Source organism: Acanthopagrus latus, chromosome 1 (genome assembly GCF_904848185.1).
Source record: "Acanthopagrus latus isolate v.2019 chromosome 1, fAcaLat1.1, whole genome shotgun sequence".
NCBI lineage: Eukaryota > Metazoa > Chordata > Actinopteri > Spariformes > Sparidae > Acanthopagrus > Acanthopagrus latus.
The window spans coordinates 25,049,081-25,064,958 of NC_051039.1; the positions used below are offsets into that span (position 1 = coordinate 25,049,081).

The following is a 15,878-nucleotide window of genomic DNA, read 5'->3' on the forward strand; positions in this document are numbered from 1 at the left end:
CAGGAAAAATAATCATAACTTGATTACTTTATTTTCACTGTGTACACACAGTGTATTGACATGGAAAGTGTGTCATGTTATTATGTTATTAACAATGTTTTTACCTGCTAACTGTGACTTTCTCATTGCCATGTCCTACCAGGTCATGCATGACAGTGTGCGGCTGTGCAGTGACAGAGGTCAGGTCCTGGCAACCTATCCTGCAGAAAAACTAGCCTTCAGTGCCTGTTGTCCTGACGACCGCCGATTCTTTGGTCTAGTCACAATGCAGGCGACTGACGACCTTGACGACTGTCACTTCAGCAACGGACAAGATGAAGAGGGCGGTTTAAGGACTTCCTGTCACGTGTTCATTGTGGACCCAGAACTGTGTCACCACCAGGTATGAATAAAGAGAAAGAGAAGAGATAAAATGAGGTGTTACAAATCACAATGAAAGGGAGACAACGCTGTTCCATTCATCTCAACATTAAATCCATTATTATTAAGACCAGGGTTTTATTTTCTTTTTACACTATTGCACTCTTTACACTCTATAAGATGAAAAAACTGATCACAGAAGATCATATGTTCTTCAGACAGGGCAAGAAGAAGAAAAAGAAACCCCCCAAATAATAACATTAAGTATTAAATAAGTAATAGTCTAAAATAAACAATACATGCAGATGGATAGAAATAAAAAAGAACGTTATAATAAAAATAAAAGAAAAGCCTTTATTTATTCAGCCTTATTCATTTAAAATCCAGAATGGTTCCAACCTCACAAGGTTGTTCTCAGGGGTGGAAATGGTGGAAAATTGTTCTGGGAATTGTTGAACTTTCTTTTTGAGTACCACTGCCAAAACAATATTGTGGTTTCTATTCTTTTTTTCTCAATGGCTTTGATGGAAGAATATGAAAAATGTTAAACAAACTAAGCCGTACTTTTCAAATGTGATTGTGTTCAGTTTTGTCTCGACACAAAACTGTTGATGACACAAATAAATAAATATGGTCTGAAATCCCCAAATGATGTTTTGAATAAGGAAATACCTGATACTTAGCCGTGATGCTAACTTTAATTAATACTGATTATTTTAACAGATGGTCTAAAGTTATTTAAATCTAGTGTAAATTATGCAAATGAGTTACCTTTTTATTTTTCAGTTTTTTTCTTTTGAAACAGAAAGCAACAATTCAAATATTTTCCTGTTCAATTTTGTTGTTGTCTCCCCATCGCCTGACATAGTCTCACGATGACTGTTGTTTCTTAAGGTACATTTAGGCGTAGCTCGGAGGTTTGGCTTTGAGTGCACCCCGGACCCAGACACAGGAGGCTGCATGGAATTCCCGCCCAGTTCTCAGCCTCTCCTCCAGTTTGTCTCAGTCCTCTACCGGGACATGGGGGACAACATTGAAGGGGTCAGGGCCCGGGCCTTCCACGATCCAGACAATGATGCCCAGCAGAACCACAGCACCAGCAGTAACAGTGACAGTGGGATCGGCAACTTTCTACCAGAAGAGAAAAGCAACAGGGTGCTTCTAGTCGACCTTGGGGGTCCTCCTAACCACAACCACACCTCTGGGCCACGTCACTGGGACAGCCCACCTTCATCCCAGCAGGCCTGGAGCCCCATCCTAGGAGCCGCGGCCTCCCACCCACCTCCTCCTCCTCCGCCAGCTCTGAGGAATGGCCACTACCGTCACGATCCACACCTGGCTGACCTCCCTCACCCTCTCCCCTTGGCTCACCCTGATGTCCCTGGCAGGCACTCTCGAGGGGTCCACCCACACCACTACTCACCAGGGAAGCGGGGAGGAGCTGTGGGGGGAGGAGAAAAGCGAGGGGGTGGAGGAGTAGCAGTAGGGGTGGAGCAGCAGCAGCGGTGGCTGCCAGTCCATGTGCTGAGAGACTGGCGTCAGCAGCACCACCACAGCCACCTCCAGGGTCTGAGCAGCGACCAGGAGTCATACGCTGAATCCACTGACGGATGGTCATCAGCTAACTGCAGCACCCTGCCCCCACCCATGAATAAGATCCCTGCTGATCGCTACCGGGCCCCGCTGGCCCCCGGAGACCACCTGCCACCACCTGGAGGGAGCCAGCCTCCTCCTCCTTCACATCCCCACTCACACACCCACCGGCTGGCTGTTCAGAAAGATGAGTGGGCCAAGAAGCTGTTTGGGGAAAGGGATAGAGCTGGAGCAGAAAGGAGTGAAAGAGAGAAGAAACGAGGGAATGCGAAGGAGGGAGAGAAAAAGGTACATTTTTTATAAAGCTATAAATGTATTTTAATTAGAATTACCCTTGATTTTTTTTATATGTCTTTGAAAAACTAAGTCTTTTATCCATTTCTATTCAGAATTCAACCTCATAGATCAGTCTTACTACCGTGCTGCTTTCAGCTGGTTTATGGGCTTTTGGAAGAGTTGTGTTAAAACTGACCATGAGATGAGAAGCGCGGGCAGCAGGTAGCATCCCCCATCACACACCCCTGCTGTGGAAATTTACTCTGACCAGAGTGTGTCCAAGACTACAGTTTATTGAGGCTATAAATCCATCTGTGCTCATCCCTCTGCTCTCCATCGCATTCTCACGCTCTCCCTTACGAGAGACCCGGCACTTAACCTGTTCGGTCCTCGAACAAAGTTACTTTCTCACTCAGATGTAAAACTTTTCAGTGGTTCTGGAAGTTGCGAGGTAGCTACTTCACCCTACCAAACATTCACGTATTATAACTGAATAATGACAACACTCAAGTTGGCTCTCTCCCCAGACTTAGTACAAGTGGATTGATAAGTTATTTATCCCCACTGCTCCAGTATCAGATCATGTATTATGCACCAGCTAGGCATCTGCCTTCACCTGAAAACCACCTGTTTCCCATCGTAATGAGACTCAATGCATGCAGAGCAGGCTTTAGACTTATTTTAATGAAGAAAGTGTAAAGGGATTCTTTGTTTCAGTTAAGGCATCTTTGCGCACATATATTATGGCAATTCAAATAGGTTACATAAGAAATGTGAGAAACAGTTGATGAAAACTGTCCTTAACCAATTAAGATGACGCTACACTTGAATTCATTGGCTGCATTACTTTGTGAGAATAGATATCCTTTTGTGTTGATTCACTGACTGTTTATTTTTTCCAGCCAATAGAAAGGAAGATTTTTAGGCAAAAGCTGAAACATAAATCCAGCCTGACAGGATTCCCTCTGCTTTAATGACTCTACAGCACGTCTTGTGAATTACTCATACAAAATCCTAAAACCAATGTAGGAAACAGTTGCATTGCCCCTGTCTACAGTCACATATTAGAAAGCTACCGGGGCTATACTCTGGTTTGCTTAATATTTAAGGAGGCCGGGGCTTCCCCCATCAAAACTTGCAGCAGACAGGCTCCCAGGGACCCCCAGGGAACAATCAGAGGAAGTGTTTAGAAGGCCATTGGCAGGGTAGAGGCTGATGGTGACAGGAAGGTGGATGTTAACCCCTCTGAACAATGACCTCTGACTGGAGACGCTCAGCTTTTAAGGCTGTGGGTGTCATGGTAAGCCACCATTACTGGTAGGCAAAATAAATTCGAATCCTGCTGTGATGAATGAAGCTTTACTGTACCGATGTAGAAGTTCTTTTGTCTCTCATAAGTCATTCTTTATTAAAGTATACTGTGTAAGTTTTAAAACTGAGATGTTACCCAGTGTATAGGTGATACAGTTTATTATGCATTATCCTTAATTAATGTTTTGTATTTGCCACATGGTGGCACTGTTTCACTATTTACACTTCCCTAAGCCTCCTGCATGCTCATGAATATCCAGTGGGAACATAATTTTCCTTAAAAAAAACCTGTAAATCCATTTTAGTACCCAATGTCCACAGACACAGACACGATTAGACTCCTTATGTGACGAAAGTTTGACGAGTATGAATGCAAGATCTTGACCCTTGAGATGCGATAAAGTGATTGTTATGATTTTCCGTGAGTTGTAGAATCAAAGAGAACCATTTGATTATGGTGACTTTGTCTGTCAGAATTTGGTAGATTTCATTATTATTTTTAGAATATATTAGATATGTCATGTGTGTATTTTTTTTATGTTGACAGCTGTGTTGTTGTAAACAGGATGGATGCCTTCTTTTCTGTGACATTGATAGTTTGCGTAGTGTGTGAGTGTGTGTGTGTGTGTGTGTGTCTGGGGGGAAGCTCAGCCACACCCAAAACAACTGCAGCACCACAGAGTCAGATCAACACTTCATCATTTCCTTTTGAATCCAAATCTTTTTGTTTACTTTCAGCTTCACTGCCATCACAAATACCTTTATAAAATGACCAGGTTAAACAGGGGTCATGTGGGAATGTTTGTGTCCACGTAATAGAGTGTTCAATTTTGTGTTATCTGACGCACACACTCACACACACACACACACACACACACACACACACACACACACACACACACACACACACACACACACATACACACACATACAGACGCATGGTTGAGGCAGTATCCAGGCAACACCACTGGTCATCTCCTGATGAAATGCCGACGAGACCTCCTCCTAATCAGCCAGTCAGATTCAACATGTGTCACAGTTTGGCCTCTGGAGCCTGTCAGCATTGATTAATCACTCATTAGTATCACTCGTTATGCGCTCTCTCCCACAGTTTGAGGACATCAGAAAAATGCCATTTGTGAGCGTAGGGAGCGGAGCAGAATATTTCTGTCATTTTCTAAGGACAAAAGGACAGCAGTATTTAAAAAGGCAAATTGTAAACTTGTTCAGGCAATGTAAGACTTAAGCTTTCTTTCCTCTTTGGTTTACAGCACTACTCAGTGGGGTTAAATCACTGTCAGATGGCTTTGGACAATAAATCTTGATCACCCGATGACTAAGTAGCTTGTGTGCTCAATTGTAGGCAGCAGTTTATGGCTTCATGTAACAGCTGGCCAGTTTAAAGTTCATTCCACTGACTGGGTTTGCACTGCTGTAGTTCATGCAATATTGTCATGCCATCTAGAATGTTCTTTGTACGTACTATTATTATTCAATGTAAACTAAATATGGTAATAAAAAACACCTGTACCATGTCATGCAAATCAACATTTATGACAAAGTTATGTAATGGAGGCAGAACATTAACAATAAACTTCATCATCTAAAACGACAGCAGTGCATTTAAGCAGTAAACTTTTAATGAATATAAATAACCCCAAGCATCTTATTGTGCATTATAATCTCTAAAAAATATTTTTCCTGTTGTCACATATTGGACAACATATACACCGATATAACAAATCTGTGATAGGCCAATATCAATAAGCTAATTGATAATGCAAGAGAACAACATATACTTCTTCACGTAAAGTGTTTATTCCATTTGTTCGTCTCTGTGCTGTGTCCGAGGTTGAGGGGTTGTCTGGAGTACTATCTGTCACTGCGGGCAGAATCACAGGACCATACATGCCTGTGTCTAACATGTGGAATTTAACATTTAAGTGGAAAAAAAGAAACCCGTCTTACATGGACACTCACGTGTAAGCTTCTGGTAAAGCTGCACAAATCTCTTCATGTAGGCTTCCATGCATTACTGTCTATGTTGTGTCTTTTATTAAATCGACACATAGACATTCAAACTTCTGTAACATCTGCTCCACCAAACTCACACTCACAGAACTATTCATAGGGTATTAAAGATGGTTGATAGAATAGTTATTATTTATGGGCTGTTTATCAAAACCTGTTTGGACTGTATCCTTATTTTGATCATGTAGCTTTGGATAGTGATATTTAACAGTCTGAAAATAACACTCCGGTATTGATGGACAAACTAAGCAATGAATTCAAAGACCTCAAACTAGTTGAGTAATTTCTCTGACGTTTAAACAGAAGTTTAGTTCAACTGAAGTTAATCAACTAGTCTAGTAAGTAAGAAAAGACCCAGAAAATATTCTCAGTTTAGCACAATTTGATATTTAAGGATATAACCAAATTGAATTCTAAAGGCCACAGAAATGTGCGGTGCTTTGCACTGTGCATTACGGACATAGTAGAGAATATTGACAGGTGGCTGCATGACATCTTCGACATAACAATTAACCAACATTGTTTGCGTTAGTAATGGATGCTTGTTTTTATAAATTGCCAGCAAACTGTACACATCCCTACCTTAAACACATATTAAGTATTTTGTACAAATGTACAGTGAGGTCCAGCAGTCTGAGATACTTACTATCTTTAATATTTTTATGTAAACCTGGCAATAAATAGAAAGTCTGAGGATTCAGAAAATAAGTGACAAGTGTCAGAAACCAATGCAAGTCTAAGCAAATAGGAGCTTTCTCAGTGTCCAGTCATAGGTAGGCTCAGGGTTTCTAAGGGGGCAGTGCATGTCACTCCAAAACACCTCTCAGATACAGGATCAGTTGTATCCAAAGCGCGATCATGCAGACCCAACATGACCGCACCATTAGAAGGAAAATACATCAAGCTTAGTTCCTTGAAAGATAGAAAACAAACTTCATCACAGATACAGAAATTGCTGAGTAAACAACGCAAAACTCTAATTTGTAATTTTGTTCTAAGACAAAAAACACGAGGCGTGACGATGACAGAAAAAACATTTTTTATTTACTGATGAATTCAAGTTAGAGATGTATGGCAGTAACAGAGGGGTGTATATGAAGAGACTCACAGGAGAAAGAATAGTACAATAGTGTTTTCAAACCCACAGTGAAACATGGTGGTAGGAGTGTTCAAGTCTTTGGAGCCAATTGATGTATGTTTTTTTCCAACAAGATACAATTTTTCACTCTAACTTTGAAGCTTATGTTATGATTTGTATTTTTAAAAAATTGTGTTAAATTCGCCCAAAGCAAAATAAAAGTTTTTTGATTAGCGTTCTCGGTGGTCTTGGTTTTGGACTCTACTGTATCTACCAGCAGCTAATATTGGCTTACATTTTGGTCATGCTCCAATTTCATTTGTTTATTTTCCTGAAATTGACGGCCAGTTAAGAGTGACAGAGAGTATGAGGAGAGGGTTGACACATGATATAAGACGCAGGCCCGACAGAGACCCAAGACATTTGTTGATCTATATTAAGCTTCTCAGACCACCAAGGAAAGCTCGAGCATCCATCAGTGTTATGTCATTATTTTTACTGGAATTATCCAGACTCATTCAGTTTCACACATTTACTCCTGGGAGCTTCCTATGAGTCTTTTACAGGTGGTCCCTGAGGTTGGAATGAAGTACTCGGTAGTAACTGTTTAAGAAAACGGTTTCTCACCTGCTCGGTTGATTAGACCCAGCATCATCACTTTTAGGCTCCTGCCACCCTCACCTGTATCTGTGTGAACTGTATTAAATCTACCATGTGCAGTAAATTTTGTGTATCTTCTGTCCTCAGGGGGGTCGGTTTCGTGGTCTGACCATGGGCTTCCCTCCTCTCCCCCAGCGCTCGTCAGCCAGACGCTCCTTTGGACGCTCCAAACGTCTCAGCCTGGCCCGCTCTTTGGATGACCTTGAGGTAGGAGCACACACCTGTGCACGCACACACACCCCCGCACACATATACAGTCCTTAACATCTGCCAGCAAGTATCAGGCTTTACTGCAGCGCTCGAGCTCGTTCTGACCACTGTGTTATTTGTCACATTTGATCCGCACATGCACCACCCATCTCTAATAATAGCATCTCATGCGCATCATACATCCTCACATGACACATCAAGCCCTTCTCACAAATCACCGTGGCAACATGCATGCAGTGAAGGACAGAGCCATTTTATAGAAAGTGGTGATACACATTTACACACTGGTATTTATGGATTCAGACTCATCGCTTTGGTTACTGCTTGATGTACTGCATGCAGCCATACCTTTAGCTGCAGAGGTACTGCATATTCTGCTGATTAAGTGCAGTATCAATACACAGCTGCAAGAATTCTACTTCTGCACTCATTTTTAGCTGCAAGAAATGACCTGATGCATCCAGTCATTTGAGAGCCATGAGTTTTGAAGAACAATATGCCTATTTAGTTCTACTTTACAACATTTCCAAAGAGAAAGTCTGCGGCAGCTGCTTTTTATCTGTGAGTGAGAAAACAGGTATCTAAGTATAGAATTGAACTGTACATTAAAGGTAAACTAAAGTAGTAAATACTAAGTCTTATCCTCATCATGGACTGCCTGCTTTTATGTATGCGTGTGTGTCTGTAGACTGGTGAGACCAGAGCAGAGTCCTGCTGTTTGTGAACACTTGTAACAGTAGTTTTGGTCCTGAGATAGCGATCAGAAGAAGCTAAATGTTTCCGCCATTTAGTGGCTGCTGAGGCACCCAGGGAGCAGATAAGCAGATTCCACACTGTTGCTTCACTAGTACATTTTTTCAATACACATTTTTGGCATTTTTCCTTTACTGGGCAGTACAGTGCAGACAGGCAGGAAGTATGGGGAGCGAGAGACTGAGAATGGAATCAAACGCGATATGTTTTTTCTTAACTGATTTTTATGTGATAAAACATTTATATCGGTCTTTCAAATACCTTTCTGTCTCAAATTAATTTTCCTAACCACAAATCCATTGCTGTTTGTTTTCACATTAAACTTACTATATGATTATTATAAATATTATTATATTATATAATTATTATAAGGGAAAAAAGATTTGTCATCAGGTGATTTTAATTTCATAGGGAGCAGTGCATTTGAATTGCCCTCCATTCTGTGTGTTTCAAACAGGGGTAGCTCTTTCGCTCTCTCTGCCAGACCACCACATGCCAGGGTTTCTCTCTTCTTCGCTCCCCATTACCCTCCCCCCGACCCACCCCCCCCCTCTATTCTACCTTATTCTTCCGGTCGTTAGGCCTTTTTCTCTTGCTGCACATGCGGTAATGTCCACAAACAGAGAGGGCTTTGTGTTGTGAGGGGGGGGAGGGAGAGAGAGATTGGTGTGTATGTGTGTGTTCGTGTGGTGATGGTGGTGGGGGGTAATGGGGTTCGAAGTGTTAGCCTGCACTTCTAATGAGCTCTGATGAGCAACAAGCTGACATTCCCCTCGTTAGTGAGACCTCAACACAAAAGCACATACAGTGTATAGACACACACACACACACACACACACACACACACACACACACACACACACACACACACACACACACACACATAAATGAAGAGACAAGCATATGCACACACAACCCTAAAAGCAAGTCAATAACACACAAACACCAATGCCCAGAAGCATTTTTGCACCATGATTACACACACACACACGCACACACACACACACGCACACACACAGTTCTCTGCCATCTTGATAGCTGTGCCATCTGAGCTCCACCAGCAGCTTTCAGACTTAATGCTGCAGTTAAAGTGCATGTAAGTGTGTTTGTTTGTGCATAGTGCTGTATGCTTACAGCATGTGTGAATGTCTTGCAGCTTATCTTGTGATGGGTCTGATTGCCATTACACACTCGCACACACACACACAAACAACAAAACAAACAAACAGACAATGTCTTATGACAGCAATGAGGGGAAGGAAGTCAAGCTGTCAGACTCTGCTCCAGCTGTGTCTGTCTTGATGTCAGCTGTCTGATGAACTTTCTGCCATATCATTTTCCATTTAGTCGCATGCGCATGCAGGCTAAGAGACACTGTTTAAAAAAAAACAAAAAAAACAAAAAAAAACAACTTTGTTTGAAAGCATTAGTGTTTGAAACCACAGAGAGCTATTTTGGAGACAGCCATGAACGAAATGGAAAAAAAAGCAGCCCCACACGCAGGACACAAACAAGGGGTCTTCCAAGGTTAAAATCTGAACAATAAGCTGACTATGAGTGCAACTGGTCGTATCTGTGTGAGCCATCTATTAAAGTGCGACTGACAAATGAACAGACACAAATAAGCCTTCAGAGGTCGAATGCTCAGATATAACAACATGCTAACCATGCACACAACATGCTGATTGCCATACTGATTGCTGCTGTTTCCTCCATGAGCTGCACCATAATGATAGGTGGAGGAAGATGCAGGTTCCCTCCAGTAGAGCTCAAGTGTTGGTGGGAGAGACACGTCCACCTGACAGCTCTGCAGCACAACAGAGATATTTTACCAGGGCAGGATGTGTTATCTGTATATTTTAGTCTTGGCATCAAATTCTAACAAAGCATTATTATCTACGTATTGCTCGAAATGCAGAAGACAAAAGCAGCTCATTATAGAAATGCTCAAGTTGATCATGGTGAATTGCTATTGTTGGTATAATCATGAATATCCTTCATGTATAACTTGAAAAAGCTGTATAGCTTGATAACATAGTCATTTATTGTTTTGTTCTGTTTTATTTTGAATTATGGCATCTTTCCAATGATTCCAAAATAAAAGATATTTTTCTTTTAACAAGTTATATCTATATGTATCGCAATTATTTCGGCCAGTATAATCGTGATATGACATTGCCATATTGTCCCATACCAACGTCTGACCATAGGCTTTGCCAAATCAATCTAATCTGAATCTTTTGAACTATAAATTCTAATTCTTAATAGTGATGGTCATGAAAGGAAAAAGTGCTGCAAAATGAAAAAAGTTAGGAAATCCTTTCCTCACTGGATCTATAGATGTACTTGCCTCTTCAGCCAACTGTGCATTTACTCTTGATTGCAGATGTTTTGTTTGTTTTTTGTCTTTTTGCTGGGTATACTATTACATAACAGTTTGCATCATTTTACACATCAAAGCCAGGCAGTTACCGAATCCATCAATATCACCAACTATGTAGAACTGACCTTTTGTTTGATGATTTTATGTGTATCTGCCTGTTTTTGCCTAACCATTAGCGCATGATTTCCCAAATCTAATTGATTAAGAAGTCTTATTTTGGCTTCTTCTCCACTGAGACAAATGTAGCCTGATTTTGGGAAGGATGGGATCTTTCAACTGATATCGCACACAAACATGTATCAGGGCCATAACCCCAAGACATGCACCTGACTGTAGCTCTGAGGTTAAGTCACCTTAAAACACTATTTGAACTGTGTTGGAACATTTTTGGTTCAAGTTAAAGATCAGCCAGTCTCCCAAAAAAACTCCATGTGATCTAGTGTCCCCATTAGTATTTAGGGTAAGTTATCCTCAAACTCGCTACATAATTATATTAATAAGTATATTGTATGTATAGTAAAGGTTTTGTATCTGCTATTAACTGATCCTTTCCTAAGACAATTGCATACTGTAAAAGAGATGGAAAAACAACATCCACAGTCCTTGCTCTGTGCAAAAATGTATTCTAAAGTTCATCTGATGCCAATACAGTATGTGGATTCAGATGCCTAGGTAGATCTAAAGTCTTTGTCCTATATCGTGGAAATTTAAGTTCAAAGTTTCTTCTATCTGTTTTGACATAATATTTACTTTCTGAGCTGCCAGGCGGTCACAATGACAAAAAAAGAGTACTTTTTTGTACTAAAAAGATCCTTGGAATGCATTTTTTGCACAGAACGAGGACTGTATCCCCCGTGACTTACATAATCGTATTAGGAGGTGATCTCTCATTCTTTCAGTATGAACAGAGGAAGTTGGTATATGAGTACTGTTTTAGGACATACTTGAAAAATAATATAGGTACTGGTTTATTTGATCATCAAACACAACATCAAACAATCTGCTGGAGTGGAAGATTGAGATATGTTTGAAAGCACTAGAAAGCTAGTAAATTGGCCTTGTTTTTTGAATTTAAATAGAATAATTATTCATAAGTCAAGGACCAGGCAGTGGTGATGGGTAAATATAATTTTATGTTATAAAGGTCCAGTGTGTAGGATTCAGGGCAAATTATTGGAAGAAATTGAATATGATGTTTATAATGAAAAAAAGCTTAATCACCTGAAAATAAGAACCATGTTTTGTTACCCTAGATCGAGCCTATTATATCTACAGAGGGCACAAGTCCTCTTCCACAAAGTCTGTCATGTTCCTACAGTAGCCTAGATTGGACAAAACCAAACACGGGTTCTAGCTGGGGCCTTTTGTGTTTTTATCATTTTTTAATATCAGTTGTCCCTCGTCGTTTCTTTTATATGCTTGGTATGATGAGGTATATTATGTTTGCAGCAAAATGTAACCCCACTGCCAAATGCCACCAATTTGTACATACTTGACCATGGTTTCATGAGACTTAAAAAGCTGCAACTTAGCCACTAAGTGACATCACTGAAAGCAATTTATCAGATTACATGCAGCTTCCTCTTGACCCAAAAGTCTTTATATTGCTTTATTCATGTACGCAGTTGTACTCCCCAAGATCTGTAAATGCATACAGTACAATGTGTAAAATGGGTGGAGTTACCCTTGGGGGGTACCTCCACTGTGTGTCAAGGCTTGTTGAGGAATGCAGCTTTTTCTTAGTTCAGTCATAAACAGCCTTATTATCGCTACAAATATCAATCCTCGCTGTCAACTGGAGGATCTCCCAGTTTTCCACACATACCCATTTCTCTGTCTTCCTGTCTGCTCTGCTTTTGCCCCCACCCATCATGAATGTCAGTTTCCTCTCTGTGCTCCGGACATGCACGGGGCATACTAAGCAGATGACATAGGAGGTCTGAGGGTAACGCATTCAACTCGGCGCTGATTTTATGTGCGGGTGTGTGTTCCTTAATGGCAAGGGGTCTCCCTCTGCAGCCGTGCCTCCGCATTCGTCCAAGTGGGTGTTGTGTGTGTGTGAGTGTTTGTGTGTGTATGTCTCAGCCCACAGCAGTGTGGGTGGAATAGAAATGATCTGACGGTGGGTGGAAAAGCAGAAAAAGAGGAGGGGGAGAACGGAGAGGCTGGGCCAGGGAGAGGCGATACAGAGGGAGGAGGAGGGGGGATGAGGGAGAGAGGGCGAGAGGGAAGGGGGAATCTAGCGACAGCGACATTCTGTAGCGGTTTGGACATTTGAAAGCCGTCAAGCTTTGCCGCTTCGTCTCTCTGCGCGCACGCACGCACGCACACACACACATACACACACACACACACACACACACACACACACACACACACACACACACACACACACACACACACACACATTCAACAGCTGATGACAATGTGTGCTGAGGGAAGGTCTCGCATGCAGTGCTGAGGATTACTTGTCTCTTCCTTCATGGAGCAGCAAACTTTGAGCGTGGATTCTGAAACGGCTGCTGATCCAGTGAGTTAACGAGCTGTGTGTGTGTGTGTGCATGTGTGTGAAAGTGAGAATTTGTGTGCGTGCGTGTGTGTGTTTGCTCTCCCTATATTGATGCAGCCTATATATGATCCCCCGATGACTCCCTTGCTTCTGTCACATATAGCATGCAGGCAACGTTACACAATCGTGACTGTTTTAGACCTACAGTGCTCGAGCAGATGATTCTTCAGCCGAATAAATTTTACAAATAGATGTATTGTCATCTTGAATTTTCAAACATTTTAAAGCTTTATATGTCAAACAGAATCTCATCAAAGTCTCTAGGTTAATGCCAGGGCTGTCTTTTTTTGTTGCTGTTCCTGCAGAGCTGTCAAGTCATGCTGGTCATCCAGTACATATTTATTTTGGGTTAAGATGAATGAAATGTCCTGAAACTTTTTTGCAAGGCCTATCTCTGGAATGACAGATCATGTGACATGTGCAGGCCAATCAACAGGGTCTTTTTTAGCTGTGTTGAGTTAAAGGGAAACCTGTTGATTCTTTGGTTATAAAAGTGTTTGTGTTTTTCTTCCATGGGTTTCAAGGAGTATTATTTTGATAAAGATGTTTGTCCGATGTGTTGATGCAATTTTCTTTTTAAATGTGTGTCAGTGTATATTACATTTCACTGTAAAAATATTTAAAATTGATTAGTTGTCAAGTCACTTGCCAACTATTTTGACAATTGATTAATGGAATTGTGTAATTTCTAAGTAAAAAGAGTCATAATTCTCTTCAGCCCTTTCCTGACATTTTATAGAACAAAAAAGTAATTGATTAAGCAAGGAAAAAATCAACAAATTAATAGATGGAAAATAATCAGTAGTTGCAGCACTTCCTCTAATAGGTCAGTGGTGTTGTGTGGATTGGTGTGTGAGCGTATGCAATTCTGCAGGTTTTTTAACACTCTTGTGGAAAGCAGCACAGGACATTATTTCACTAAACACAGCAGTGAGAAAAGAGCAGCCCGTGAGCCCTTTGACCTAACTCAGACACAGACACACGCAGACACACACACAGACACACACACAGACACGCACACAGACACACACACACACACACACACACACACACACACACACACACACACACACACACACACACACAAAAAACACTCATTCACATACTGAATAAGCACACCCAAAGATAAGAACCTGCAGACACATTTACTCCTCTGTTTGTGTGTGTGTATTCACACTGTGTGTGTTCCTCGTGATATACCCTGGGAGCAGAGAACGTTGGGGAAGGAAAATCAGATGATGAGACAGGATCAACGCTGCTCCTGTACACGAAAACACCTCAGGAGGCCAGGAGTCATATCAGACGTAACTCTGATTTTAAACAAACACAAGCGCTCCTTTTTTATCTCCGCAGAGTGTCAGATGGGCACAGTTTACCACATCAGCACAATCAAACTATGTCATGTGAGCTGCAGCACTGTGTATCAACTTAAAAATTGGAGACAAAATGGGAGAAAAAAACGTACCAGTCGGAGGCTATAGTTTGCAGCAGCTGTTACGCAGATATCCTGTGAAGTGTTTTTCACTCAGTCTGTGGGTGAAGGTCTGCTTCTGACCACTCTTCCTCTTTACTGCTGCAGTTTTCCTGTTTGGAATGAGTCATCATGATTTTCAAGATTTCTCCTCTTTCCTTCTTTGCATAATTTTGCAGTTGGTGGCCGGTGCAACCCCTGTAAATCATCACGTTAACACATGCAAGTCGCCTTCAGCAGTGTGTGTCATCTTTGATGATGATCTGACAGTCACCAGTTTTATAGATGGGCAGACATGAGACAGCATACACAGAGAGGCCAGAAGTTCACTGCTTGAGTTAAAGGTCTTATATGTTGAGCTTTTAAATAAGATTACATGTGTGTGTGTGCGTGTGTGATTGTGTGTTAGCTTGGGTTCCACTCCAAGCTGGAGCCCTTTGCTGCATGTCTGCAAGCCTGTCTTTCCCCCATTCCTTGCCACTCTTACACTGTCCTGTCAAATAAGAAAGGAACAAAAATCTATTCATACTAATGCACAGTATGGATCATTGTTAAGTCAGATCATCTAACCCATTTTTGGTCAACCATCTTATGATGATTCGTGGGTCTGTAGCAGTAATGAAAAATTAAATCAGAAGTTTTCTCCTCCTCTGCTCTATTCAGTGCCTTACCTCCATCCTGGCAGCAGAGGGCAGTGTTGAGTTTTGTTAAATTACAGTGGTTGTGTGCGAGGCAGAGAGAGAGATGATTAACAATTTTCTGCATGGAAAACATTGTTCTTTTGACAGAGCCAGGTTGAGAGTGAGTTAATACAAGCCCCTCAGTTTCATGTATATATTCAGCGTTTTAATCGTTGGTTAAACCTTTAATGTAAACCACCTGTTGATTCCTCCTGGGTTCTCTCATACACTTTATTGAAGACCTCGTGTTCAGGGCACTCTTTCCAAACGTCTGAACTTTTGAATTGTTCCACATTGTGATAATGATTTGCAAAAGTTAAAAAAAGGAGTTCAAAATGTGTCACATACATAGGTTGGACAATATGTTGATACAATGAGATCATAGAAATTTGAATTTTGGGTAGTTGTGCTTACTGGTCATAGCCAGGTAGCTAAGCCTGTTATCTCTGGTTGTATTAGTCTATGGCGAGCAATGCTCTGGGTATAACCGAGTCTAGGGTTGC

General features: G+C 41.3%; 1 protein-coding gene across 8 annotated transcripts in view; it reads left to right on the forward strand.

Annotated features, from left to right (window-relative positions):
• rgs12b (regulator of G protein signaling 12b) overlaps positions 1 to 15,878 on the forward strand; it is a 46,301-nt gene that overhangs the window by 2,832 nt on the left and 27,591 nt on the right. For all 8 annotated transcript variants that reach the window (XM_037111075.1, XM_037111573.1, XM_037111483.1 and 5 more), the window contains 3 exons: positions 143 to 382; positions 1,255 to 2,241; positions 7,397 to 7,516. In XM_037111075.1, the coding sequence (XP_036966970.1) occupies positions 143 to 382; positions 1,255 to 2,241; positions 7,397 to 7,516 (1,347 nt within the window). The remainder of the gene's footprint in view (positions 1 to 142; positions 383 to 1,254; positions 2,242 to 7,396; positions 7,517 to 15,878) is intronic.